This window comes from Pleurodeles waltl, chromosome 8 (genome assembly GCF_031143425.1).
Source record: "Pleurodeles waltl isolate 20211129_DDA chromosome 8, aPleWal1.hap1.20221129, whole genome shotgun sequence".
NCBI classification, from domain to species: Eukaryota; Metazoa; Chordata; class Amphibia; order Caudata; family Salamandridae; genus Pleurodeles; species Pleurodeles waltl.
This window is the reverse complement of record NC_090447.1, coordinates 745624121-745638933: the sequence shown is the minus strand read 5'-3', so window position 1 is coordinate 745638933 and position 14813 is coordinate 745624121. Positions and strand designations below refer to the sequence as shown.

At 44.4% G+C, this 14813-nt stretch overlaps 1 protein-coding gene across 2 annotated transcripts in view; it reads left to right on the top strand.

Moving 5' to 3' along the window:
* Positions 1-14813, top strand: part of PCID2 (PCI domain containing 2) — a 106752-nt gene that overhangs the window by 60005 nt on the left and 31934 nt on the right. For both annotated transcript variants that reach the window (XM_069204990.1, XM_069204989.1), the window contains exons 7-8: positions 691-745; positions 7322-7425. In XM_069204990.1, the coding sequence (XP_069061091.1) occupies positions 691-745; positions 7322-7425 (159 nt within the window). The remainder of the gene's footprint in view (positions 1-690; positions 746-7321; positions 7426-14813) is intronic.

Below are 14813 nucleotides of genomic sequence, written 5' to 3'. Positions count from 1 at the left end.
ATGCAAAGGCTGGTGGAAAGAGGTTGCCGGGGGCCCATGGTTGCCCCTGAACTGCTCAGGCAATTGCCATAGGCAGTGAAGGGGCCACCATGGACAACCTTGTCGCGCCTTCCACTGCCCGAATTACTGGCAGTGGAAAGCGCAAGGGGGGGTGCTGCACCCGCCACACCGCCACATTGGCGACGGCTCAATTACGAGCCAATGTCAATATTAAAGCCCTGTGGTGAACTCCTAATATGGCCGACGGTGTTCAGGCCGCACAGGTGGCCTGATGGCGGTTCGAGTCCGCCCGCCAAACTTGCGATGGGGGCCCCAGTGTGTGACACAGAAATTGAGTTAACACAAATATTCTGATTGTATTAAGCCATATAATTAGAGAAACATCTATGTGCTTTATCTCATAGTCGAAGTCATAAAAATAAAACAAATGCTAGGGTCCTAAAATGAATGAGGCCAAGCTACAAACATCTGAGAGAGACATTCAGAGTTCCCAATTTTCAACCAGTCATGCATGATGAGATCTAAGTTTAGGACTTTCGTCATGGATTCTGAAAATACGTTAAAGAAGAATTTAGAGACACCTTTATTGGCTTTGTCAGTAATCATTCTACTGTGTTCAAGTACAGCGTTTGCAAACCTGCCTAGACTCTTATGCAGTTAAAATAAATGTATCTGTTTTTGACTTCACAGGGCTTTGCCAATTCTGTATGCCGTCACACTGGACCTTCGAATATTTGCAAATAGTGTAAGTAATTGACAGTGTAATGATTTACTTCTATTTTTAAACAGAATTTGATTTAGATTATTGCACACTAACATTCAACTTTAAATGGCATTTATTAAGACATGCACTTACACAGTTCTTTTCATCTTCTCACTATTAGCAGGTTTTAACATGGGATTTATTGTGTAGACATCTTGCTACGTTTAATTAAGGCTCTACATATATGCTGCATTCATCTGTTTTGAGTAGAGAAGTATTGAATACATCCTTGGAAGTCAATCCCAGGGAACCCCTTGTATAAAACACCAAATATTCTTACCCTCCTTTAACCCAAGAGTAATTATGTTAAGGCTACCTTCCCTTTTCCATCAGTGGGACAAGAAGTGCCATTGATTTCAAGCTATTTCTCTTTCTCAAAACCACACATGCTTTTTACATTGATAACATGGCAAATGGCCTTACACCAGCCTAAATTTACAAATTTAATTCCTGATTTTCACCTGAGTCAGGAAATATATTTGTAACATTTCTATTGTGGTGCAACACTGAGTCATTGTCCCCCAGTCAAAACACGAAGTCGGTGTTTTCAATAAACTATACAGCAGGGAAACCTTATCTTTAATATATTTATTATGGTGGACTTGCTCCAGGCATACCAGCTACCTCTGCCTTCATCTTCCAATTAGATGGCCTTTTGCATCTATTTGTTGACTCATTCAGGTGCTGACTTCTTATATCTTAAAAAAACAATCACAATCACTATCATCGAAAAATAAATTAACCCATTAAATTGCACTGCTGTGGCTTCACAAACGTATTTCCTCTAATATTTATCTATTACAAAAAAACAAGCACAATTTAATTTCTCTCACTTGAGAATATTTGCAGCGTCTCCTATAAACATTTGGGAGTAATGAATGCTGCCACAAATTTCTGGCAAAATAAATGGCTTCTAGACTAGTTGGGCCTTTTTGCCTCATTTTCATAACTTTGCGCAGACTGGCCTTATTCATATAATTTAATGTTTAGTACCTATGCCGAGAAATACAGATCCAAAGAGAACTTCAGTACTTTCTTTAAAAAAGTATGTATTTTTCATACACATGCTTGTGAGTGGGATCCAAATTCTCTCAGTAGATTTCCGCCTATTCTACTCCTTATGTCAGACAGCTGGCTCTATCCTTATGTTATATTACTATCATTTCTGTTGCATACCTTTACCGCTTTTATTGTGCCCTAGTCCTACCAAAGTCAAGGTAGTGTGTTATTATGCTTGGTTAGTGGAGTGATGTTTATTAATAGATTGAATTGAATAGTGCTCTCTACTGCGAGCCATAAATAGAAGTTGAAAATGATGCTCTGCTGTGTAGTACCATGCCATTTCCTACAGAGCATATTTGCTCAAACTTGAAGAGGTTCAGTATTCAGCTGAAAAGGTTCAACCAGACGTTCCTGTTATTGTGGTTGCTAGTGCCAGAGTGTTAGAAATGGGGTCTTTGGTTGGCAGGCAGGTTACCCCCAGGCCAAGCAAGGACCCTCACTTCAGTCAGGGTAAGTCGCACACAATCCAAATTATCCTGTGCCTACTCTCTGGTAGCTTGGCACTGAACAGTCAGGCTTAACTTGGAAGGCAATGTGTAAAGTATTTGTGCAAAAAATCATACAATACCACCATATAACACCACATAAATACACCACACTGTGTTTAGAAAAATATATAATATTTATCTGATAAGATGCAGGTCAAAACGATTAAAATGCAATAAGTAGATGTTGAGATATCACTATAAAATTAATATAAAGTGTCTTAAGTCTTTGCAAAACAAGTAAATGTCTCTTAAAAACAATAAAGGTCTCTTGCAAGCTCAAAGTACCTAGTTCGCGTTCAAAATCTCCGCAAGGGACCACAGAGGAAGCGATGTGTGGAAAACAGGGAGGTGTGCGTCGGTTTCGCCCCTTCGAACACTGACTTGCGTCGTTATTTTCCGGTGTGCGGACTTGGTTCCTCTTTGGGTTTCGGGGTTTTCTGGCACCCCGGGGACTGTGCGTGGAATCCTGGGCTTGCGGAGCGAAGTCACAAGCGCTGCGTCGATCCAGTGGGCGTTGTGTGGAAATTTCTCCCGCACGGCAGGCGCTGCGTCGATTCTTCTCTGGAAATTGGACTGCATCATCCCGGGTCGGCTGTGTGTCGTTTTTAGCAGGCTGTGCGTCTAAGTTCCGGTCACAACGCAGACGCTACGTCGATCTTCTCCTCACAAAGTTGGGCTGCGTCATTCCGGTTCAGCGTGCAGTGAATTTCTCACTGCGGGGCAGGCTGTGCGTCGTTTTTAGCAGGCTGTGCGTCTATTTTTCGCCGCACAAGGAGTCCAGTTGCAGGAGTGAAGTCTTTTTGGTCCTGAGACTTCAGGGAATAGGAGGCAAGCCCTACCCAAGCCCTTGGAGAGCACTTCTCAGCACAGCCTGGGAGCATCAAGGCAGCATGGCAACAGCAAGTCAGCAGTTCTTGTCAGAAAAGCAGTCCCAGTGAGTCCTTTGGGCAGCCAGGCAGTTCCTCTTGGCAGGTCTGGTTCAGGGATTCTTCACCAGCAAGTTTCTTGTCCAGAAGCGTCTGTGAGGTAGAGTGTCTACCCCAAGAAGTGTCTGAGTTGGTAGGGTCAGAGACCCTGCTTAAATACCCAAATGTGCCTCTGAAGTGGGGAAGACTTCAAACAGTCTCTTAAAAGTGCACAAGGTCCACTTTCAGTTCCATCCTGTCTGCCAGGGACCCAGTAGGGGGTGTGGTAGTCCTTTGTGTGAGGGCAGGCTACTGTCCTTTGACATGTAAGTATCAAGCCCTCCACCCTTCCAGCCCAGGAAGACCCATTCAAAATCCAGATGTATGCAAGTGAGGCTGAGTATCCTGTGTTTGGGGTGTGTCTGAGTGAATGCACAAAGGAGCTGTCAACTAAACTTAGACAGATGTGGATTGGAAGGCACAGAAGGATTTAAGTGTAGAGAAATGCTCACTTTCTAAAAGTAGCATTTCTAAAATAGTAATATAAAATCCAACTTCATTAGTCAGCAGGATTTTGTATCACCATTATGGCCATACTAAATATGACCTTCCTACTCATTTCAGATTAGCAGCTGCCACTCACACAATGTATGAGGGCAGCCCCAATGTTAGTCTATGAAGGGAGCAGGCCTCACAGCAGTGTAAAACGAATTTAGGAGTTTTACACTACTAGGACATGTAAGCTACACAGGTACATGTTCTGCCTTTTGCCTACACAGTACCCTGCCCTATGGGGTACCTAGAGCATACCTTAGGGGTGTCTTATATGTAGCAAAAGGGGAGTTTTAGGCTTGGTAAGTACTTTTAAATGCCAAGTCGAATTGGCATTGAAACTGCACACACAAGCCTTGCAATGACAGGCCTAAGACAAGGTTAAGGAGTTACTTAAGTGGATGGCTCAATCAGTGCTGCAGGCACACTAGTAGCATTTAATCTACAGGGCATAAGCATATATAGTGCACTCTACTAGGGACTTATAAGTAAATTAAATAGTCCAATTGTGTATGATCCAATGTTACCATGTTTTAAGGAGAGAGCATATGCACTTTATCACTGATTAGCAGTGGGAAAGTGCGCAGAGTCCTAAAGCCAGCAACAGTGAAGTCAGAAAAAGAGAAGGAGGAAGGCAAAACGTCTGGGGATGACACTGCAGAAAGGCCTTTTCCAACACAGAGTTCAGGGTCACGTAGTCTGATGGTCCTAGGTTGTCACCATGTATGGCCACAAATACAGATGCCCCATATATTCCAAAGCTGTAAAGAGTATTATGAAACTTATTATGGATTTTGATTCAGAAGATTATGGATAATCTCTTCTCGGGGTCTGTGTAGAGGGGTGTTACTTACAAAACCAAAGGGAATCTCTACATATGAGCTGCTGCATTCGGTGTTCTCATCTGATGCAACATGAGCTTGCATTCAGGATATTTCCAAACATGTCAACGTGAAGTTGAGGCCAAATGATTCTAATACAAGAATTGATCAGAGTGAACAGACACCTGCACATTCTGTTGAAGAATTCAGCCCTAACCAGAAATGCATTTTAAGAATAGGGGTGAAAATAAAATCAAAGTTGTGGATCATTTGCTTTGTGTGGTTGTACACCACTGATAATTGTGGCTTTACACTCTTCCTAGCGCAACCACCTGTGAATATAGAAGGAGAAGGGACGTAAAGCAACAGGTTAGTGCCATCCTGCAAGTGCAAGAATTAAATTGCATGCCTTTCTCCTTTAAGCAGCGTCAGCATGCTTAACAAAGCCCAGAACTATGTGTAAAGTTGGCAGGAAGGGCCTCGTAGTGTAGACTTTGACATGTGAGAAACCATTTCTGAAATTCTTTCATTGGAACCTTTTTACTTCATTGAGATTAGTTAGGGCCAATCTGAAAAGTTGAGTTTTTAGATGGTTCCTGAACCTAATGTAATTGGTTTCTGGTCTCTTGCTAAAGGCATTTCAGTTTCCCGGTTCTTGCACATCCAGTAATATATATGTGTTCCATTCTCTTAAACAGGTGTCAAGTTGATCTGGCAGGCAGACATTGATCACAAAGTCTGGGGGCATAGGGAGGAACAGGTTACTGCAAATTCACACAGCAATTGCCCCAGAATGTTTTGTGGACATTGCACAGAACTTTACATTTGATCTTGGCATTGACTGGGAGCCAGCAGAGTGCTTTAAGGTCGAGTTTTATTTGAAATCACTAGTACAGAGTGGGGCATGGCTGGTATGATGGTTCTGAAGTCTTTGGAGCTTGACAATGAGTTGTTCTAAAAATACCAGAACACATGATAATGCAATAGATGAAGTGCTAGTTGGAGGATTCTAGTAAGCTCAACTCTGGTTGATTTGGAGAAGCAGGAGGATTTTTCACAGACATGAGAGCCTCATATTCACACCCTTAGCAATAGGGTTGCAGTAGGCAGCAAAATATGTCAGCATCAAAACAATCTCTAATTCCTTACTTTAAGAGAGTTGGAAGGGGGATCCTAAAGCTTAATGGCCAGCCAAAGGGTAGTGAGTTGGGTTCAGTGTCAGAGGACTGATTTCAGCCATAGCACTGTTCAGGCACAAGAAGCACTCCTTCATCCAGTGGAACACAAGGATATAATTTTGGGATTCTCCGGACCATTTTCCAAGAGGACATGGATATGTGTGTTGTCTGCTTACATTTGGAAGTTCACCCTGTACAGTAGAAATAGCTCTTGCAAATAGAGCAAAAATATACACATAAATATTGAAAAGAAGGCATGATAGGGATGATCCTGGAAGGCATGCTCAAGAATCCTTGCTACACTCTAACATTATTGAAAGTAAAGAAGACTGCTGATCAGTCTAACTAAGACTAGAACGCAGGAAAAAAGAAGTCAGGGGGAAGGCATTTAGGAGAAAACTATCAGGTTTCAAAATCCCCTGAGTAATGATTTGATTGCTGCAGTGAGAATGCTAGCTGTAAAGGGGAATTAATGTGGTTAGGAATATTCAACAATTAAAATTACAATTTCAAGTAGACTACTAAATTTCCACCAGTTGACTCTTGGCGTGTTCCCAACAATGAGAAGACCTGGTTGGTTAGACAGTGAATCACGCAATTGTTTGTTCCAAGATCATAAATGTAGATTCAGGGGTAAACAAAAGGCCATCAATGCTTGTTCAAACTTTCTTGGCTGTTGTCTGCTGAGCACTCTGAGCTTTCAGCTGTTTTTGTGTGTCTCTGTTTCTTAACATATAGCACATACTTGAATCTTGATTGCCACCATAAGGGCTTGAATTAGCTGGGAGTGGGCAATAAATTCAAAGTTGCTCAGAATAGGGGTCTTCAACCTATGTCTTGCCATGTGCCTTGAAATGTATTAAGATTGCTTTGGGAGATGCATAACCATGCCCAAACCGATGATTTCCCATAAAGGAGATGTTTTTCCAATTTCTTGGCTCTACTGTTACTGTTATCTGGCAACCAAATGTATTTATTAATTTCCAGAGTTCATTTTGACCAGGTGTTTTTAGGTCTGGCGTTGGCCACGACCTTTTGAATTTAATAAAATTATATGTATAATATACTAACAGGGAGTTTCAAGCGGCCCTTTTCATCCATGGGCATGTTACTAAATCATTCACATTTTCCTTAAGCCCATTACAACATACAGCAAGGGCTTACTTCACTGTGAGTGACTGATTCTTCCCCTTCACAAGGAGCACATGTCCACACAAAATAGTTCTCATAAGTGAAAGGGAATAAAATGACAACGTGTTTTTTGAGACCAGCAAAATAATTTTGCTTTTAGCTAGTGGTGTTCAGTGAGAAAGATGAGGGTCCGACAGCTTCCTCAACAGTAAAGTTTTGCAGTTATGGCAAAACAAAACAAAACAGGCATTGACAAAGCCACTCGGCTGTTGGCCAGTGCCAGATCTCTTGGCTTTGCAAATGCTTTTTTCAAGATGCGGTGTGCACTTCCTAGAATCTTACAGTTTGTTGTGCTGGAAATATAGAATGAGGTCTTTATAATAGCTTGTCTAGGGTAAATGTTGTTTTAATTTCTCACTAGGCTGATCAACAGTTAGTAAAGAAAGGAAAAGGCAAACTCGGGGATATGTTGGAAAAGGCAGCAGAAATCCTGATGAGTTGCTTCAGAGTCTGCGCCAGTGACACGTGAGAATTTTCTTTTTTCGTGATTCATTATTTGCAAAACCAGAGTTTTTTTATAATTATTTTTTAACTGATGCTATGCCTAAAAAGAAAAGTTAAATAGTGTCCGAGAAATAAACATACTATTTAAAAATGTTTATGTATTCAAAAAAGTTGCAACTGCAAAATGTTTAAAATGTTTATGCAGTGACCCCATTGCACATTCGCTGTTAATCCATTTCGGCTGAACTCTTGCTCTAGGAAACACACTGAAATATGTATTAAATGCAGGATACTGAGGAAAGTGGAAATTAACATTTGGTGGTTTATTAAAAACGGTAATAACTCAAGTAATATACATGGTTTAAAAATAAGAAAATATGATGAAGTTGGAGTTCAACAGAGAATAGATGTACTAGAGATCATGGTCTGTGCTTTACAAGGCATTCCTAAAGAATCAGGAGACAGAAAAACTCACTGTAAAATGATAACAGTAATTGATGTTTATGCCTCTGTTTTTAAATGTAAAGCACCAAATAGCAACCCAGGGTCCACCACAAAATAAAATGAATTACAAAAATGATACCTAGACCTTGAAAGCTGAAGATTTAAAAAATGTAATATTTATTTATTTCTATATTTACGTTGTTGATGAAGTCAATGTTAATGAAAAATATACTTAATATAGTTATGCCCTTCTATCTTTTCAGAATTCAGGATGTTATTATTTGGAGATTTTCTAATCATCGTAAATTTTGATGCAGATTTTTTTGCAGCAGTTTCATTTTTCTTTTATATATTTAAAATTTCTGCTTGCACTGTCCCAGCCCTTACTACCAACTTCTGTATTTGCCTTTCTTCTTCTATTTTTTTCTTTATTATCACTAATTATAAGCCATCCAAATGCTGTTCTAATCTCATATATGTTGTGCATGAGAAAAGAGACCTTTGTCTGGCTTAGGTAGATTTTTGGAGGGTCATCTATCTTGCTGGGGGCTTGTTAAGAAAATATTGATGTATTTTGATGTTTACGTATTCAGCCTCACCATCTAGTAGCATGTCTCCAATGTATTTGCTTTCAAACGCTCAGTCCATTGTGCATGCATATTTTCTTGTTTTTCTTAATATTGAGCATGTTCTTTTTTTAAGAGCAGTAGTGTTTTCTTTTTTTTTCTTAACTATTTTGTCTGATAAATATCTTGAAATGAGCCCATTATTGTTCTTATTATCAAGGGATGCTGCTGTATTAGTTGCCATCTGTAGGAAGTTGGCTCTGTATGCACTATTTCAAAGTAAGGAATAGTATGCACAGGGTCCAAGGGTTCCCCTTAGAGGTAAGATAGTGGCAAAAAGAGATAATTCTAATGCTCTATTTTGTGGTAGTGTGGTCGAGCAGTAGGCTTATCGAAGGAGTAGTGTTAAGCATTTGTTGTACCCACACAAGCAATAAATGAGGAACACACACTCAAAGACAATTCCAGGCCAATAGGTTTTTGTATAGAAAAATATATTTTCTTAGTTTATTTTAAGAACCACAGGTTCAAATTTTACATGTAATACTTTAAATGAAAGGTATTGCAGGTAGGTACTTTAGGAACTTTGAATAATCAGCATAGCATATACACCTTTCAAATAAATCACATATAGCTATTTTAAAACTAGACACTGTGCAATTTTCACAGTTCCTAGGGGGAGTAAGTGTTTGTTAGTTTTTGCAGGTAAGTAAACCACCTACGGGGTTCAAGTTTGGGTCCAAGGTAGCCCACCGTTGGGGGTTCAGAGCAACCCCAAAGTTACCACACCAGCAGCTCAGGGCCGGTCAGGTGCAGAGTTCAAAGTGGTGCCCAAAACGCATAGGCTGCAATGGAGAAGGGGGTGCCCCGGTTCCAGTCTGCCAGCAGGTAAGTACCCGCGTCTTCGGAGGGCAGACCAGGGGGGTTTTGTAGGGCACTGGGGGGGACACAAATTAGCACAGAAAGTACACCCTCAGCAGCACGGGGCGGCCGGGTGCAGTGTGCAAACGCACGTCGGGTTTCCAATGAAAATCAATGGGAGACCCAGGGGTCTCTTCAGCGATACAGGCAGGCAAGGGGGGGGCTCCTCGGGGTAGCCACCACCTGGGCAAGGGAGAGGGCCTCCTGGGGGTCACTTCTGCACATGATTTCCAATCTTTCAGGTCCTGGGGGCTGCGGGTGCAGAGTCTTTTCCAGGCATCGGGATCTGGGCGTCAGGCAGTCGCGGTCAGGGGGAGCCTCGGGATTCCTTCTGCAGGCGTCGCTGTGGGGGCTCAGGGGGGGGCAGCTCTGGCTACTCACGGTCTCGTAGTCGCCGGGTAGTCCTCCCTGAAGTGTTGTTTCTCCACAAGTCGAGCCGGGGGCGTCGGGTACAGAGTAGCAGGTCTCACGCTTCCGGCGAGAAACGCAGTTGTTTTAAAGTTGCTCCTTTGAAACAAAGTTGCAGTCTTGGGTGAACAGGGCCGCTGTCCTCTGGAGTTTCTTGGTCCTTCTAGAGCAGGGCAGTCCTCTGAGGATTCAGAGGTCACTGGTCCCTGGGGAAAGCGTCGCTGGAGCAGTGTCTTCAGAAGGGGGGGAGACAGGCCGGTAGAGCTGGGGCCAAAGCAGTTGGTGTCTCCGTCTTCTCTGCAGGGTTTTTCAGCTTAGCAGTCCTCTTCTTCTTAGGTTGCAGGAATCTGAGTTCCTAGGTTCTGGGGAGCTCTTAAATACTAAATTTAAGGGCGTGTTTAGGTCGGGGGGTCAGTAGCCAATGGCTACTAGCCCTGAGGGTGGGTACACCCTCTTTGTGCCTCCTCCCAAGGGGAGGGGGTCACATTCCTATCCCTATTAGGGGAATCCTTTATCTGCAAGATGAAGGATTTCTAAAAGTCAGAGTCACCTCAGCTTAGGACACCTTAGGGGCTGTCCTGACTGGCCAGTGACTCCTCCTTGTTATTCTCATTATCTCCTCCGGCCTTGCTGCCAAAAGTGGGGCTGTGGCCGGAGGGGGCGGGCAACTCCACTAGCTGGAGTCCCCTGTGGTGCTGTAACAAAGGGGGTGAGCCTTTGAGGCTCACCGCCAGGTGTTACAGTTCCTGCAGGGAGAGGTGTGAAGCACCTCCACCCAGTACAGGCTTTGTTACTAGCCACAGAGTGGCAAAGGCCCTCTCCCCATGTGGCCAGCAACATGTCTGGTGTGTGGCAGGCTGCTTGAACTAGTCAGCCTACACAGATAGTCGGTTTAGGTTTCAGGGGGCACCTCTAAGGTGCCCTCTGGGGTGTATGTTACAATAAAATGTACACTGGCATCAGTGTGCATTTATTGTGCTGAGAAGTTTGATACCAAACTTCACAGTTTTCAGTGTAGCCATTATGGTGCTGTGGAGTTCGTGCATGACAGACTCCCAGACCATATACTCTTATGGCTACCCTGCACTTACAATGTCTAAGGTTTTGCTTAGACACTGTAGGGGCACAGTGCTCATGCACTTGTGCCCTCACCTATGGTATAGTGCACCCTGCCTTAGGGCTGTAAGGCCTGCTAGAGGGGTGACTTATCTATACTGCATAGGCAGTGTGAGGTTGGCATGGCACCCTGAGAGGGGTGCCATGTCGACTTACTCGTTTTGTCCTCACTAGCACACACAAGCTGACAAGCAGTGTGTCTGTGCTGAGTGAGGGGTCCCCAGGGTGGCATAAGACATGCTGCAGCCCTTAGAGACCTTCACTGGCATCAGGGCCCTTGGTACCAGGGGTACCAATTACAAGGGACTTACCTGGATGCCAGGGTGTGCCAATTGTGAAAACAAAAGTACAGGTTAGGGAAAGAACACTGGTGCTGGGGCCTGGATAGCAGGCCTCAGCACACTTTCAAATCAAAACTTAGCATCAGCAAATGCAAAAAGTCAGGGGGTAACCATGCCAAGGAGGCATTTCCTTACACCATGTGTTAGCCAAGTTATCGGGGTGCCTGTGGGGGAGCAGATAGAAATTGAGACATTGCTAAGTGGAAGGTTATTTTGTTCGTTATTAGCAGTACAACTTGTTAGTTCCAATATATGCTGTTCTATTAAACAACTTAAAGGTGATCACCTGCAAGAGCATACATACCTGCATGTTTCCTGGTGGTTCTGCCTGTGACCAGGTTTTGAACTGCCATTATGTGTCACATTATAACAATTGAATGACCAAAAACTGACTGTGATACCAGCTTCGATTGTGACCATAACTTTTCCTCCAGTATTTTTAATTAGTACAGCAGTTATTTGTACTAGCTGGAGTGTCTCAGTCTTTGATATCAAAGTCTTTCTGATGGATACTTTTAACTTTAGATTCCTTACCTTATGATTAAACCCGGGTGTCAGACTGGATCTGGAAACTTTCAGACTAGGTCTCCTGTGCGCTGCTAGGTGGAATCGTGGGTCTGCGCCAATGTCGCACCATTCTGGAAATGGCAAATGGAATCACATGTACGTGCCATCTGTCCATGCTGACATCAGTTCCTATTTTTTGTGAACAAATTATCCTGTATGCAAGGTAAATGTGACACTCTAAAACCTCAGAGTTTAAGCCGTGCAGGAACTGTCGCGAACAAATGTCCATGATGGGCCTGCACACTTTTTTAGTGGGAGGTCAGACCACTAATCCAAGGCCTCTGGTGTCTGTGCTTAGATGAACCTGAAAGCTGTACTGGAATATGAAGCCAAACTATGTCGCCAAGCACAAGAATTCTAAAGAAACGCCCTCATCCCGCCCAAAGTCATTCCCACGTCAGGTTCTCATCGTGTTCAAAGTCTTCGGGCAAGTCGAAGAAGAAACATAAGAAGTCCAAATGGGAAAGAGCCCTTTCCTACATATCACAAACTCCAGGGAGCTTGAGAGGGCATCAGCATGCCTCTTTGTTGCATTCCCGATCTCTGTCGGAGCCGTTTCCATCTCTGGTACCAACGCTCTGACTTTCCATATCTGTCGGTGATGTCCCAGCAAGTGGATTCCTTCAAAGAAACTATGCTGTAACACTGTGGACCCCAAAGAACCACACAGGGGGGGCCTCCTGTCGGACTTCTGCCAGTGGGTCTGCCCTCTGCATGGTCTTTACCTTTAGATCCATTCCAGGTCCAACACTCACTTCAGTGCCTGCTTCCTTTCCGGCACCATCACCTGGTGGCGGTCCTGCTCACATTGACGCCTGATGAACATGTACACCCTAGAGTGCCATCCAGTTCCGAACTAGTTCCGCCACAACCTCGACCGAAGTCGCACCAGGTGCCGACTAGCTCAGAACCTCTTGCAATCCCTCTAACTCCTGATACTTTTCCCTCACCGCATGATGGGTCCAAACTCTACATAGCTTATTTGCACAGCCTGACAATGACAACAATTATGACTGGGGCGGTTATGTTCTCCATTATGATGAGGACACTTGATATAAAAAACTTCAGGATGACGTTGGTTCCTTATCTGAGGGCCCTGCTGCAGAGTAAAGCGCCTCTGTGTATCCGATATTTCCTCCATGGGTGGCAGGCCATTGTGATGGACAAGTGGATCTTTAAAATTGTCATCCCAGGCTATGCCCTTCCCTTCCTTTTTACCCACCGTTCACCTCCTTTGTGATGGCTGACGAGGGACCATCTGTCCGTCTTACAGCAGGAAATACAGGACCTTTTGGCTAAAGGGGCCATAGAGAGGGTTACAGCTTTGGAAGTAGGAGTCTGGCGGTTTTACGACCCACAGACTAGCAGTGGCGACACCGCAAGGTTACCAGCAGTCGACAGCCTGGTGGTCTTGGCGGTTGTAATCCGCCAGGGTGGCGCTGCATGCCGCGCCGCCCTGGGGATCACGACTCCCCAATCTGCCAGCCTTTTCATGGCACTTGGACCGCCATGGAAAAACTGGCTGAATGGTGGTGTTGGGGGCCCGTGCACTGCCCATGCAGTGGATGGGCCCCCATGGACAGTCCGTCATGCTTTCCACTGCCCGAATTATGAGCAATGGAAAGTGCGGTGGTTGCTGCTGCACTGCCACATTGCCGCCGGCTCGATCACGCCAATGTTAAGGCCCTGTTTCCCGCTGGGCTGGCGGGCAGCCGGCCCAGTGGGAATCTTGTAATAGGGCCGGCGGTGTCTGGCAGTCAGATGACAGTACAAGTTTGACACGCAGCCTCCGCCACCCGCCAAACTCATAATGAGGGACTGAGTGTTGATCCTACTACCTCTTTGAGTTGTTGAACAAAGACAGATGTCTTTGTCCTTTTTTAGATATTCATTCACCCTTTCATCGCCTTTATGCAGAAGGACAAATTCAAGATGCTAATACTAGCCCAGTTCCTGTTTGCTCTGGACCCTGGAGAGTGGATGGTGGTGCTGGTCCTGCGGGATGCTTAATTTCACTTCCTCCTCCTGCAGACCCACAGTTGGTACCTGCTGTTGACGTAGGGCCAGGAACATTTTCATGTTGCACTTCTTCCTCTGGCCTCACCAGTACCCCTCGGGTTTTCACAAAATTGATTTGGGTGGTCGCAGCACATCTACGAAAGTCAGGGTACCATTCATCGTCCATCCTCGATGGCTGGCTTTTAAAGGTATGCTCACCCCAGGCTGTTGTTAACCACCTGCAGACAAAGGCGAACCTCTTAAAGTTGCTGGGATTCACTATCAATGCACCGAAGTCACACCATACGCCTTTGGCAGATGCTCCCTTTCATCTATGCCATTCTGGTTACGGTACAATTCCTTTCCTTTCCTGTGGAATTCAGACTAGAGGATATTTGGGCTAAAATTCCAATATTTCAGCTTCTGTCCTGGATCTCCATGCAGATCACTGAGGCCGCTAGGATTGTTGCCCTCCTGCTGGTTTGTCAATACATGCGGTCTCTGCAGTGGGATCTGAAATTCCAGTTGCTACTGCATCGGAGAAATCTGTTGGATTGCATCTTTTGGATTTAATCCAGATTTCAGAGGAGACGGCAAAAGATCATCAATGGTGGTTATTGGGTCGCATTTGGATCGGCGGCAAGCTCCTCTCCTTACCCGCTCACTCAAAGCAGACGGCGGTTACAGTGCATCACTGCTGAGTTAGGGAGGCCATATCAGAGAGGTGGATATGAGAGGACACTGGTCTCAGGCAGAGACTTGACTGCTCATCAACTTGGAGATGAGGGTGATTGATGTGGCACTGAAGGCTTTCCTGCCAGTCAAAAAGGGAAAGCTATGCAATGGGCTCATGTAGAACACCATCCCCATGTAGCTCTGCAGCAAGCAGTAAGGCCTTTTACCTCTGGAACTGGCTAGACCACCAGGGGATTGCTCTAGTAATGAATGACGTGGTGGGATTTTAAATGCCAAGACAGACCAACTCAACCACAGGCTCCTAGCAGATCATAAATGGCTTTGCATCCGAAGGTAGAACAGGTTGTTTTCC